This window comes from Scyliorhinus torazame, chromosome 7 (genome assembly GCF_047496885.1).
Source record: "Scyliorhinus torazame isolate Kashiwa2021f chromosome 7, sScyTor2.1, whole genome shotgun sequence".
NCBI lineage: Eukaryota > Metazoa > Chordata > Chondrichthyes > Carcharhiniformes > Scyliorhinidae > Scyliorhinus > Scyliorhinus torazame.
In genome coordinates this window covers 193945342-193960012 of record NC_092713.1, presented here as the reverse complement: position 1 = coordinate 193960012, position 14671 = coordinate 193945342, and the positions used below count along the sequence as shown (strand labels likewise).

Below are 14671 nucleotides of genomic sequence, written 5' to 3'. Positions count from 1 at the left end.
TGAAGATACGGGGATAAAGTGCAAACTCCACACAGTCACCGGAATTGAACCCAGGTCCCTGGTGCTGTGAGGCGGTAGTGCTAACCACTGTGTCACCGCGCTGCCCCTGCTGAGAGAGCACATGATTTTTCTTGTGGGGGAATCTAGAATCAGGAGGCACAGTTTAAAAATAATGGGTTGCCCATTTAAGATGGAGATGAGGAGGAATTTCTTCTCTCAGAGTCATTAGTCTTTGGAATTTTGTGGTCAATGGGGGCTGGGTCATTGAATATATTTAAGGCTGAGTGAGTCAGATTTTTGATCTACAAGGAAGCCTAGGTTTATGGGGAGAGGGTGACAGGAAAATACATTAAGGCCACAATCAGATCAGGCATAATCTTAGGAAACAGTAGAATCGGCTTGATGGGTCAAATAGCTTTTTAAAAATTCACTTACGGGATGTGATCGTCACTGGCTAGCCCAGCATTTATTGCCTACCCCTCATTGCCCTCAAGAAGGTGGCGGAGAGCTGCTTTCCTGAACCGCTGAAGTCCATGAGATGTAGGTACACACACAATGCTGTTAGGGAAGGAATTCAAGGAAGGAATTCCACAACTTTGACCCAGTGACATTGAAGGAATATATTTCCAAGTCAGGATGGTGAGTAACTTGGATGGGAACCTCGAGGTGGTGGTGTTCCCATGAATCTGCCCCCCTTGACCTTCTAAATGGTAATGGTCGTGGGTTTGGAAGGTGCTGTCTAAGGGGCCTTGTTGAGTTCCTGCAGTGCATCTTGTAGATGGTACACACTGCTGCCACTGTTCGGCAGGAGTGAAGGAACTGATAGTTTGTGGAAGAGACAGCGGTCAAGCAGGCTGCTTTGACCTGAATGGTGTCAAGCTTCTTCAGTGTTGTTGGAGCTGCACTCATCCAGGCACGTGAAGAGTATTCCATCACACTCCTGACTTGTGCCTTGTAGATGGTGGACAGGCTTTGGGGAGTCAGGTGGTGAGTTATTCGTCACAGGATTCCTAGCCTCTGATCTATTCTGGTAGCGAAAGTATTTATACAGCTAGTCCAGTTCAGTTTCTGGTCAATGGTAACTCCCAGTATGTTGACAGTGGGGATACAATGGTAATACCATTGAATATCAAGGGGCAATGGTTAGATACTCTCTTGCTGGAGATGGTCATTGCCTGGCACCTGTGTGGTGCAAACGTTACTTGTCACTTGTCAGCCCAAGCCTGAATATTGCCCAGGTCTTGCGGTATTTGGACAGCTTCAGTGTCTGAGAAGTCAGGAAGGATGCTGAACATTGTGCAGTCATCAGTGAACATCCCAATCATCAGAGAACATCCCCACTTCTAACTTTATGATGGAAGGAAGGTAATTGATGAAGCAGCTGAAGGTGGTTGGGCCTAGGACACTACCCTGAGGAACTCCTGCAGTGATATCCTGGAGCTGAGATGATTGACCTCCAACAACCACAACCATTTTCCTTGAACACCAACTAGCAGAGGGTTTCCCCCGATTCCCATTGACTCCAGTTTTGCTTGGGCTCCTTGATGCCACACTCGGTGAAATGCTGCCTTTATGTCAAGGGCAGTCACTCTCACCTCACCTCTGCCATTCAACTCATGTGTCCATGTTCCTTACTCCTGCTCATATTTCTTATATTTATAGGTTTAAACCTTTCTGCTATTGTTCTGGTCAATAAGCCCTGCTTATTCCAGGGCCTTAGATACTTCTTGTGGATTAGTGCCCAGATTGAAGACAGTGAGATCTAACTTCATTCAGCGTGGTGACAAAAAACACTTGTTTCCCACTTACAGTTGGGTGCTCCAACTCCACCATCCACGCTGCCACCATACCCTGGCTTGTTACAGAATGGAGGCGCCCAGCCTGGCTCACAGTGACAATTATGGTTGTTGTTACAAACCTGGGCCGAAGGAAAAAAGACAGTCAATATCCAACATCGTATACAAGATTCCTTGGTCAAGATAGCTCCATCAGCCAAACTGGCAATCCTGTGCTCATTCAAAGTTCAGTCTTGTCTTCATTGACAAATCCCTCCTGAATCTTTCCCAGTCTGACCTCTGTAACCCCTCCATAATCACCATCCCAGCCCACTGCCTCTGTTCTCCTGAGTCTAGACTTGTGCATCTTAAAGATCCCTCAACTCCTCCATTAGTAGTAAAGCCTCATTGGCCTGCACTCTCTCTAAACCGCTTCATCTTACCAATTCTCTCCACCTTCAAAAAGCCTTCTCAAGCCTACTTCTTTGGCTGTAACTTTATTCACCTCACTAACTTGCAGCTAATTCCTATTGTATGTTCATTACTTCTCACTTCCCTTTTCTGTTCTGTCAATACTCTTACTTGATTTTTGCTTTGTTTGAAGCAGTAGAATCCACTGCTGATTAACATTCCATATTTAATGCTCTGCAGGTGCTATTTAAGTCTTCACGATTAAATTACACAGGTACATGAGTGAAAACAGGGCAAAGAGTGAGAACAGGATGCGTAAATTTGATTCCACCTATTTGCTCATATGGGTGAAAGATTACCAAAGAGAGTAAAAAGATTACCAGAGAGAGTAAGTGGTACAGGAGCAGTGAACGAGACTTTAACTTGTGTGAGACACAGACCAAGTGAGTGAGTATTTTGGGGAATTTGGATCAAAGTGGAAATTCAGTGCATCGGGGGAAGAGGTGTCCTTTTGCTTGCTGCTTTCTAACTTTTTCACCCTTAAGAAAAGAGTTGTGTCCTGCTGCAGGAGAAGCGGCTAGTTATTTGGTGATTGGTTGGTAAGTGCTCAGTATAAGGGGCAGTGTGTGGAAAACCTAGCATCTGGAATAAGAGAAAGCTATGGCCTATATAGTAAGGTAATACAAGCAATCCAAAGTAGAATAGAGTTAATGCAAGAGAAGTAAAGCTAAAACATGACAGGGCAGCTCAGTCAAGTGCAATACGTGTCCTGCAATGTGTGCAAGGGCACAGATGCCACAAGTGTCGTAGACAGAGTTTTTCAAACTTTTTTCCCGGGACCGACTTTAACCAACCGGCTGATGCACGTCGGCCAACCTTCGCAACACACCACTATTGATTACGTTTAACGCGACAGGTGAACCTGCTTGGTCCTCACGATCTCACTTGCTTTGTCATTCAATGTTACATTTTTGCTAAGGATCTCAGCTGACGATTTAAATTCTCGCTGCATCATTTGATAAAACCAAGAGGTTTGTCTTTGAAGTTTTGAGGGTTTTAAACTTTAATTTGCCAGTACTTCCCTGCATATAACACACATGGGCTTTGCATTCTGATTTGCATTGGTACAATTAACAAAGCCATACCTTAAGAAATCATCTTTATCCTGCTTTGTTCTCGATTTCAGTTTATTCTTAATGGGCTGTTCACCAGAGGCCCTGGAGCTCTGGATACGGCTCACACCAGCACTGCTTTGACCTGTCATGGACTTTCCTGAGCAGCTCTCTCCAACAGATTCAGTTGTGAGATCCTGGCCTGTTTGTGTCTCTGGCCCACTCTTCCTTATTACAAAATGATCCATCTTCAGTTCTTCATAGTCCTGTTGCTTGCTTGCTGGCAGCTACAAAATGGAGGAATCTCTCCTCTGTAATTTCCTGCCCAAAGCATGGTCGTACAGGGTGCGTTACATCAGTATATGTGCTGGGTGCGTGACCTGCTCTCTGCCGCCAATTCTGGCAAGAAGACTCTATCATTCATATTTAAAGACATTCTTTTTTTTGAAAGATTGTTCTTTATGCTCTCCTGACTTTCATTATTTTAAACCGATTCATGAATAACAAAAATACAGAAGTACAAATACTGTACTTTTTTAATGAATGTTGCATCAGAGATCAAATATGGTCAGGTCCCCAAGTCCGTTTAACATCCATGTCACAGATCTTTGCTCTGGTAATTTAAACTAGCAGAACTGCATTATTGCAGCCATCATTTAATGGGTTATTTGTTACTGGTGCTTATTTACCCTTGACAACTTTGCTGTCTTGTGTGACTAAACCAAGCTCACTTACATTCACTTCAATGATAGTACTTTAGTAATAAACCCTAATGTTGTACATAAAAGTGATGATGGTTCTTCTTAACACCAAGTGTAGGTAAACAGGAAGCAGCCTTGGGCTCTGGATGGGTTACATGGGCCTACTTAAAATGTAAACCCATTGATCTGGTGCCTAGGGGCTGGTTTAGCATAGTGGGCTAAACAACTGGCTTGGTTCAATTCCCGTACCGGCCTCCCTGAACAGGTGCCGGAATGTGGTGACTAGGGACTTTTCACAGTAACTTCATTGAAGCCTACTTGTGACAATAAGCGATTATTATTATTATCTTTCATATTTAGGAGGTTTCCGAGTGAATCCATCTCCGACAAATCTGACTTTACTAACCATTCTCTTCCAAGCTTTCTTCTTCCATTTACCTGTGCGGAGAACTTTCAGGACATCAGTATCTCCTTTGGCAAAGGTACTCACCATTTACCAGCTTTCTCTTTTGTTTGATCGTGTTGGACAGGAGTTTAGCATGGGATTGGCCCTCTCTGTCGAGCAGATAGGCTGGCATGGCTCCTTCTGGTGTCTTCTCATCATTCTTCTGTTTTGTGTTTCTCTGTTCGCCATTTTGAGGGTCTTCACCTGTATTTTTTCTGAATGGTCCTGTTTGTGGTACAATTTGGCCTTTAGACTGATCATCTTCTTGGTTTTGTGAGAGCGCTCATGCGCTTCACGGCTCTCCTTCCTTTTCTTCCGATGGTAGGCTAAGCGATAGCCATATCGCTTACAATGTAACTCCACGTATTCGTTCTGTGGCATTTCACTGCTCTCAGTCTTTCGCTAACACAAGAGCTGAGCTGCCACCGCTGTAGATGATCCCAGAGTTTATCTCTCAATGACTCGGATAATCCTGAAGGTCTGACTCACTCAGCCGCCATCTTGTCAAAAGAGGAAATCAAAGCCCGGCCAGCATTCTTAAAAGCTGGTCGCAGCCGTTGGACGCTTCTCCCACACTCGAGAACGCTGTGACGATTGCTCTGCCACCCTCCCGATCGCCCGTGAACACCCGTGGGTCGCGATCCGCAATTTGAAAAACCCTGTCCTAGACCGCCAGATGTGCAGGAGATGCTTGCAGCTGCGAAAAAAGCTTCAGGTTTCAAAGCTCGAGCAGCAGCTGGAGTCACTGTGACGCATCCGCAAGGCTGAGAGTTGTGCTGATGGCACACTCAGAGAGTTGGTCACGCCACAGAATAAGAGCCTGGAGGCTGAGGGAGAATGTGGGACCACCTGACGGTCCAAGAGAACGACAGTGTAGGAGTCCCTTGGGTCCTGCTCAGAAAACGGTCTCCCATTTTGGAAGCAAGTGAGGGCATTGGTTCCTCAGATGAGTACAGTCAGAGCCTGGTTTGTGGCACCACGAGTGGCTTGGCTGTACAGGAGGAGAAGAGGAAGAAGAAGGGAAGAGCAATAGTGAGTGGGGTTCATTAGTTGGGGAAATAGACAGATGTTTCTGTGGCCGTATCCATGACTCCAAGATGGTATGTTGCCACCACGGTGTCAAGGTCAAGGATGTCACAGAGTGGCTGTAGGACATTCTTCTGGGGAGGGTGAACAACCAGAGGTTGGGGTCCACATTAGTACCCAATGACTTAGGTAGGAACAGGCAATCAGAATTTAGGGAGCTAGGGAGAAAAGTAGCAAGCAAATGTAGTACCTCCAGTGCCACATGAAAGTGAGTACAGAAATAGGAAGAGAAGGCATGTGAATGTGTGGCTGGAAAGATGTTGCAGGAAGGAGGGCTTTATATTCCTGGGACATTGGGATTGGCTCTGGGGAAGATGGCACCTGTACAAGCTAGACGAGCAGAGCTGGGACTGAGTTCTCCGTGGGCTGTTTTGCTAATGTTGTCGGCGGAGGCTTTAAACTAACTCTGCAGGGGTGTGGGAATCAGGAGGATATATTAGAGAGGAATATAAGTGGACACAAGATACTGGGAGAGACGGAAAGCACTAGTGTAGAGAATAGTAAGTTACTAGGTGACGTTGGAGTCAGGGAGAAAGTAATGACATCTAAATAGCATTGTGGATAGCACAATTGCTTCACAGCTCCAGGGTCCCAGGTTCGATTCCGGCTTGGGTCACTGTCTGTGCGGAGTCTGCACATCCTCCCCGTGTGTGCGTGGGTTTCCTCCGGATGCTCCGGTTTCCTCCCACAGTCCAAAGATGTGCAGGTTAGGTGGATTGGCCATGATAAATTGCCCTTAGTGTCCAAAATTTCCCTTAGTGTTGGGTGGGGTTACTGGGTTATGGGGATAGGGTGGAGGTGTGGACCTTGGGTAAGGTGCTCTTTCCAAGAGCCGGTGCAGACTCGATGGGCCGAATGGCCTCCTTCTGCACTGTAAATTCTATGAAATCTATGAAATCACTGTTACTGTGCATGTTTAGGAATGCACAATGTGTAGTGAATAAGATTGAGAAGTTACAGATGCAGATTCTGTTGCGGAAATATGATGTTGCGGTGATAGTAGAGACCTAGCTCAAGAAAGGCAGGACAGGGTGTTAAATTTTCCTGGGTACAAGGTGTTCAGAAAAGATAGGAAAAGGAAGGAAAGGGGGCCGGTGGTGGTGTTCGTTAAGGAGAATATTGTAGTGCCACAGAAAGAGGATGTCTCAGAGAGGTCAAGGACAAAATTAAATTGGCTAGAGCTAAGGAACAAAAAGAGTGCAATTGCATTGCTCGGTGTTGAAAAAGTCGCCATAGTCCCAGATGGCCATAGGCTGCTTTCCCCTTTGAGGGGAAGAGTTGATGGTGATTTAACCTGAGGGTCACCACACCTCAGGGGGGGGGGGGGCAAGGTTGAGAAGGCGGGTTCTTTATGAACAACCTCAGCCGGTACAGGAATTGAACCTGTGCTGTTGGCCTCAGGTCTGTATCAAGAACCAGAAGCGGGACTTCCGGTGGCGGCTATGAAGGAGTAAGTCGCACATTTGGTGGCTCCCGCTCTGGTCGGACTTTCGGACCTTTCCCCCGGACTTTTTCCCGCTTTTAAAACGGTGAACTCGAAGGCTGAGGCAATTGGACACCGTTTCCACGCATCGGTGTATGGAGAAACGAACAAGAAGTACACAAAAAGACAGAAATAGGGAGATAGGCAAGAGCTGTGCTGAAGCTGCAGCAGGAGTCAGCATGGCCAAGGACCGGACACCTGGGGTGTCGGCGCGGCGATCAACGGAGCAGTTGATGCAGGTCATCCAGGACGGCTTTGCCAAGCAGGAACAGGACTGCCTGGACCCAATTAAAGAATCGATTGATCGGCTGGAGCACAGATTGGACGCCCAGGATCTGGCGATCCAGAAGGTTGCGAAGGAGCTGGCTGAGTAGGAGGAGCATCAAACAGTGGTGGAGCTGGAGGTGGGGATGCTGCGGTACCAGCAGAAAAGGCTTCTGGAGAAGGTGGAGGACCTAGAGAATAGATCCCGCCGGCAGAGCTTAAGAATTGTCGGGCTCCCGGAGGGGGCTGAGGGAGCAGTTGCTGGGGCATACGTAGCGGGTTTGTTCGAAAAGCTGCTGGGGGAGGGGGAATTCTCCCGATCCTTGGAGGTGGACAGGGCGTATAGAGCGCCTGCGAGGAGACCCCGAGCGGGGGACCCTCCGAGGGCAATGGTGGTGAGATTTCACAGGTTCCTGGCCCAGGAATGTATTCTCCAGTGGGCCAAGCGAACGCGGAGCTGTAAATGGGACAACAGCATCCTGCGGGTGTACCAGGACCTGAGTGTGGAGGTGGCCAGGAAAAGGGCAGTCTTCAACCAAGTTAAGTCAATATTCTTCAAGAAACAGATGACGTTTGGACTGCTGTATCCGGCTCGTCTTTGGGTCACATATGAGGACCAGCATCATTATTTTGAGTCGCCCGATGATGCGCTGGACTTTGCTAAAAGAAAAGGACTGGTGGGGGACTGAGAACTCTCGAACTTTGACGCAACCTGTTGGCCTATATTGGGCCCCTTTCATTTTTTAATTTGTTTTTTCTCCTTTTATTTTTTCTCTTCTGTTTTGAGTTCTGTTTAAGAAGGGGGGGAAAGGTTTTTTTTTCGTTTTCGGATTTTCTTTTCGGTGGATGTTGGCAATGTCTTTTTCATTGATGTGCACTTTTGTGGGGTGGAGACGTGCTTGTTTGAGTTTCGGTGGGTGGTGTTTTTTTTTTGCAGCTGGGTGATTGTGTGGGGGGTTTTTGATGAGGGAATTTGTTTGTACGAGCGGGGGGGGGGGGGGTGTGGGGGGGGGGGGGGAGGAAGGGAGCGAGGGAACAATAGGTGCCCAAGAAAGGGGATGGCTGATCGGCGGAGGGGGGGGGCACGTTGCCCCCCAACTAGGCTGATCACCTGGAATGTTCGAGGGTTAAACGGGCCGGATAAGATGGCACTTGTGTTCGCGCATCTTAGGGGACTGAAGGCGGACGTGGTAATGTTGCAGGAGATGCACTTTAGAGTAGTGGACCTGGTTAGATTGAGGAAAGGCTGGGTCAGTCAGATTTTCCACTTGGGGCTGGATACAAAGACTAGAGGGGTTGCGATATTGATGAAGAAGCGGGTGATATTTGACGTGGGTAGAATAGTTTCGGATGTGGGGGGTCGATATATTATGGTTAGTGGTAAGCTGGAGGGGGTGAAGGTAGTGCTGGTTAATGTATATGCGCCAAATTGGGATGACATAGAATTTATAAAGAGGATGTTAGGGAAGATACCGAACCTGGACTCGCACAAACTGATCATGGGAGGGTTTTTTAATACAATTATTGATCCCGGCCTGGATCGGTCATGCTTGAAAACGGGCAGGGTCCCGGCAATGGCAAAGGAACTGAAAGGGTTCATGATGGAGCAGATGGGGGGGGGGGGGGGGGGGGGGGTGGATCCATGGAGATTTAGGCAGCCGAGGGTGAAGGAGTTTTCCTTCTACTCCCACGTACATAAGGTATACTCTCGGATCGATTTCTTTGTTTTGGGTAGGGCCTTGCTGGCAGGGGTTGTGGACACGGGGTATTCGGTGATCACGACCTCGGACCATGCTCCACACTGGGTTGACCTGCAGGTTAGTACCGATAGCAATCAGCGCCCGCAATGGAGGTTGGATGTAGGGCTATTGGCGGACGAAGCGGTGTGCGAGAGGCTGAGGAAATGCATGCTAATTACCTGCAGGTAAATGATACGGGGGAGGTCTCAGCAGCGGTGGTCTGGGAAGCGCTGAAGGCAGTGGTGAGAGGAGAGCTGATCTCGATCCAGGTTCAGAGGGACAGGACGGACAGGGCAGAGATGGACCGACTGGTAAAAGAGATTTTACAAGTCGACAGGAGTACGCGGAGACTCCAGAGATAGGGCTTTTAAGGGAATGGCAGAGGCTACAGGCGGAGTTTAGCTTGTTAACCACGGTGAGGGCAGTGGAACAGCTCAGAAAGGCGAGATGGGTGATATACGAGCATGGTGAGAAGGCCAGCTGATGCTTGCACAGCAGCTCAGGAAGAGGGAGGCAGCTAGAGAAATAGGGAAAGTTATCGACGGGGATGGGAACTTAGTTGGGGACTCGGCAGGGGTGAGTAAGGCGTTTCGGGATTTTTACAGCAGGTTGTACAAGTCGGAACCCCCTACGGGGCCAGAACGGATGAGGCACTTCCTGGAGGGGCTGACTTTCCCGAAGGTGGACAGGGAGCTGGTAGAAGGGCTGGGGTAGAAGGGCTGGGGTCCCCGATTGGGTTGGAAGAGATAGTGGAGGGCTTGAACGCCATGCAGTCGGGTAAGGCCCCGGGGCCGGACTGGTACCCAGCAGAGTTCTATAAAAAGTTCTCCGGGATAGTGGGACCGGTGCTGATGAAGGGGTTTAACGAGGCAAGAGGAAGGGGGGTTCTGCCCTAGATGATGTCACAGGCCACGATTTCACTTATACTGAAGCAGGACAAGAACCCGGAGCTATGTGGGTCTTACAGACCGATTTCCCTGTTGAACGTAGATGCCAAACTGCTGGCCAAAAGTTTGTCCTCTAGGATTGAGGATTGTGTGCCGAATGTCATTGTGGAGGATCAGACGGGGTTCGCTAAGGGCAGGCAGCTGGTGGCCAATGTAAGAAGGCTGTTAAACGTGATCATGATGCCCCCGAGAGTAGGGAGGTGGAGGTAGTGGTCGCGATGGATGTGGAGAAAGCTTTTGACCGGGTTGAGTGGGATTATTTATGGGAGGTTCCGGAGCGGTTCGGATTTGGGAGGAGCTTTATTGACTGGGTCAGGTTGCTATACCAGGCTCCTGTGGCAAGTGTACGGATGAACAGGACGACTTCGGACTATTTTAGACTGCACCGGGGGATGAGACAGGGATGCCCCCTCTCCCCACTGCTGTTTGCGCTGGCTATAGAGCTGCTGGCAATTGCTCTTAGGGCCTCAAGGGGCTGTCCGGGGGGGGGGGGGGGGGGGGGGGGCATAGAGTCTCGCTGTATGCAGACGACCTGCTTTTGTATGTTTTGGATCCAATTGAGGGGATGGAAGTAATTATGGGAATTTTAGGGGAATTCGGCCGGTTTTCGGGGTATAAGCTTAATATGGGGAAGAGCGAGATGTTTATGGTCCAGGCGAGGGGTCAGGAGAGGAGACAGGGGGAACAGCCATATAGAGTGGTAGGGGACAGTTTCAGGTACCTGGGTATCCAAGTGGCGCGGGATTGGGACCAGCTACATAAACTGAACTTGGCCCGGTTGGTGGATCAGATGAAGGAGGATTTCCGGAGATGTGATGCGCTCCCATTGTCTCTGGCGGGCAGAGTTCAAACGGTGAAAATGACGGTCCTCCCGAGATTCCTGTTTGTTTTTCAATTTCTCCCCATCTTCATCCCACAGTCCTTTTTTAAGCGGGTCAATAAAGTTATAGCGGGCTTTGTATGGTGGGGCAAGTCCCTGCAAGTGAGGAGGGTAATGCTTGAGCAAAGTCGGGGGAGGGCAGGCTGGCGCTGCCGAACTTTAGCAATTATTACTGGGCGGCTAATATAGCCATGGTTAGGAAGTGGCTGGTGGAGGGGGGGGGGTCGGCATGGGTGCGTATGGTGGCGGCTTCTTGCAAGGGCACAAGTCTGGGGGCGCTGGTAACTGCGCCTCTGCCTTTCCCGCTCGGGAGGACCGTCTAGTCTTTGTATCCAGCCCCGTGGTGGTGGCGGCCTTGAGAGTCTGGGGGCAGTGGAGGAGACAGGTGGGAGCATCGGTCTGGTCCCCAATCTGCGATAATCACCGGTTTGCCCCGGGGAGGATGGACGGGGGGTTTCGAATTTGTCGGAGAGCAGGGATTGAGAGGATGGGGGGCTTGTTTATAGAGGGGAGCTTTCCGAGCATGAGGGCTCTGGAGGAGAAGTTTGCATTGGCGGGGGGAAACTAATTTTGATATGTGCAGGTGCTGGGCTTTCTGCGTAGACAGGTACCATCCTTCCCACTCCTGCCGCTAAGGGAGATTCAGGATAGGGTGGTTTCTAGAGGATGGATAGGAGGGGAAGCTTTTCCGACATTTATAAGGAGCTTATGGGATCAGAGGAAACGTAGACCGAGGAGCTGAAGCGAAAGTGGGAGGAGGAGCTGGGGGGAGAGATAGAGGAGGGCCTTTGGGCGGACGCGTTGAGTCAACGTGACCGCGACGTGTGCTAGGCTCAACCTGATTCAATTCAAGGTCGTGCACCGGGCCCACATGACAGGTGCCCGGATGAGCAGATTCTTTGGGGTGGAGGACAGGTGCGCAAAATGTGCGGGAGGACCGGCGAACCATGTCCACATGTTTTGGACATGTCCAAAGCTTGGGGGATTTTGGCAGGGGTTTGTGGATGTCATGTCCAAGGTATTAAATACGAGGGTGGCATTGAGTCCAGAGGTGGCAATTTTCGGGGTGTCGCAGGATCCGGAATCCAGGACGAGAAAGAGGCAGACGTTCTGGCCTTTGCTTCCCTGGTAGCCCGGAGGCGGAAATGACTAGCATAGAGGGACACAAGGCCCCTGAAGTCGGAGACCTAGCTATCGGACATGGCTGGCTTTCTCTGCCTGGAGAAAATTAAGTTCGCCATGAGAGGGTCATTGTTAGGGTTCGCCCGGAGGTGGCAACCATTCATTGACTTCTTCGCAGAGAATTAATCGTCAGCAGAAGGGGGGGGGGGGGGGGGGGGGGGAGGGGGGGGGGGGGGGTGGGTAGGTTAGCGTAAATTAGGGGGTTAAGTAATGGTGGGACCTGTGGGGGAGGGAGGCGGTATTTGCATTATGTTTATATTTTCATGTACATTGTTGATTTTGTTGCTGTTACAATTCCAAAAATATACCTCAATAAAATGTTTATTAAAAAAAAAGAACCAGATGCGGGATTCTCCCGAATGCCCGCGATGGCCCGACACCGGCGTAATAGGCAGCGCAAACCACTCTGGCATCGGGCCGACTGGAAGTTGCGGAATCCTCCGCACTTCCGGGGGCTAGGCCGGCACCAGAGGGTTTGGTGCTGCGCCAACCGGCGCCGAAGGGCCGGAGCGAGTTAGTGCATGCGCAGGTTCCGCGCATGCACAGACCGGCCAGCGTATTCTAGCGCATGCACAGACCGGCCAGCGTATTCTAGCGCATGCACAGACCGGCCAGCGTATTCTACCACATGTGCAGGGGGATATCTTCTTCGCGCCAGCCATGGTGGAGCCCGACATGGACCGGCACGGAAGGAAGGAGTGCCCCACGGCACAGGCCCGCCCGATCAGTGGGCCCCAATCGCGGGCCAGGCCACCATGGGGGCACCACCCCGGGGCCGGATCCCCCCGCACCCCCCTGAGGACCACACCAGCCGGCCTACCAACCCGGAAAAGGCTGCCAGAACCCAACAAGTTTGGGACAAGCCCAAAACATGTGGGTGTGGTTGGCCGGGCCCCTCTGACACCGTTCACATTTGTCCTCCACCTCCGGGAAGGACCTGCTCATTCGGGTTCTGGTCAGATGCGCTCTGTGCACCACTTTGAGCTGCATTAGGCTTAGATTTGCACTGGAGGAGGTGGAGTTAGCCCTGCTCAGTGCTTCGCTGCAGAGTCCCCATCCTACCTCTGTCCCCAGTTCATCCTCCCATTTTTGTCTGGTCTCGTCCAGTGGAGTCCGGGCCCTGTACAGTAGCTGGCTGTATATTTTCCCACATAGCCCCTCCTTCTCGTTGCTTGTGCCTATCAAGTCCTCTAGTAGTGTGCTTTCTGGGGCCCCGGAGTACCCTCCTGTCTCTTTGCAGAGGAGGTGCTTTATTTGGAGGTGTCTCATTTCCTGTCCTTTTGCTAGTTTCCACTTCCTCGTCAGTTTGTCTAGTGTCACCAGTCTGTGCCCTATGTAGAAGTCCCCGACCGTCCCCGAAGCCCCCGTCCCGCCTCCATCTTTTGAAGGTGGTATCTAGCATGGCTGGGGGGAATCTGTGATTGCCGCAGATGGGGGCCATGGGGGACATTTTGGTTATCCCGAAGTGTTGCCTCAGCTGGGTCCATGTTCTCAGCGTGGCCGCTACCACTGGGCTCGTTGTGCATCTTGTTGAGGAGGATGGGAGTGCTGCTGTAGCCAGGGCCCGGAGGGTCATTCCTTTACAGGATGCCTCCTCCATTGGTACCCAATCTGGCCGGGTTCTTGTACCCATCCCCTCACTCTTTCTGCCGTTGCTGCCCAGTGGTAGTATTGTAGGTTTGGTAAGGCCAAGCCCCCTTTGATTTTCCTTCTTTGCAGTGGCTGTTTGGGAATTCTCGGGTTCTTAGCCCCCCACACAAACGCCATGATTAGATTGTCAACGTTTTGGAAAAAGGCCTTGGGGAAGAAGATCGGAATGGATCTAAACAGGAAGAGGAACCTTAGCAATATGTTCATCTTGATCGTCTGCACTCTCCCCGCCAGGGAGAGTGGGAGTGAGCACTGACCATATTCTTCCAGTTTTCTCTAGACTCACGGGAGGTGCCAGAAGACTGGAGAATTGTAATCATTATACTCGTGTTCAAAAAAGGTTGTAAGGTGGCAGAGGCAGCGACCCTAAATGCTTTTAAAAAGGTACCTGGATCTGCACATTAATTGCTGTGAGCTACAGGGCTATGTACCAGATCCAGGAAGCTGGGATTAGAAAGGGCACCTGGGTGTCCCAGGCTGGCATGGACAAGGGGCGGGATTCTCCAAACCCCCGCCGGGTCGGAGAATCGCAGGGGGGGCGGCATGAATCCTGCCCCCGCTGGCTGCCGAACTCTCCGGCGCCAGGGTTTTGGCGGGGGCGGGAATCGCGCCGCGCCAGTCGGTAGCCGCTGGCAGCGCCCCTCCCCGGCGATTCTCCGGCCCGCGATGGGCCGAGTGGCCGCCTGTTTTCGGCCAGTCCGGCCGGCGTTTATGACACCAGGTATTTGCCGGCGGGACCTGGCTGCGCGGGCGGCCTCCGGGGTACTCGGGGGGGGGCGCAGGGGGATCTGGCCCCGGGAGGTGCCCCCACGGTTGCCTGGCCCGCGATCGGAGCCCACCGATCTGCGGGCGGGCCTGTGCTGTGGGGGCACTCTATTCTTCCGCGTCGGCAGCTGTGGTCCTCCGCGATGGCCGACGCGGAGATGAACCCGCCCTGCGCATGCGCTGGGATGACGCCAGCACACGCTGGTGCTCCCGCGCATACGCCAACTCGCG

At 51.1% G+C, this 14671-nt stretch overlaps 1 protein-coding gene and 1 pseudogene across 3 annotated transcripts in view; both read right to left on the bottom strand.

The window, feature by feature from the left end:
• Positions 1-14671, bottom strand: part of adam19b (ADAM metallopeptidase domain 19b) — a 271511-nt gene that overhangs the window by 26358 nt on the left and 230482 nt on the right. For all 3 annotated transcript variants that reach the window (XM_072511913.1, XM_072511914.1, XM_072511915.1), the window contains one exon: positions 1810-1918. In XM_072511913.1, the coding sequence (XP_072368014.1) occupies positions 1810-1918 (109 nt within the window). The remainder of the gene's footprint in view (positions 1-1809; positions 1919-14671) is intronic.
• Positions 4343-4825, bottom strand: LOC140426760 (ribosome biogenesis protein NSA2 homolog pseudogene; annotated as a pseudogene).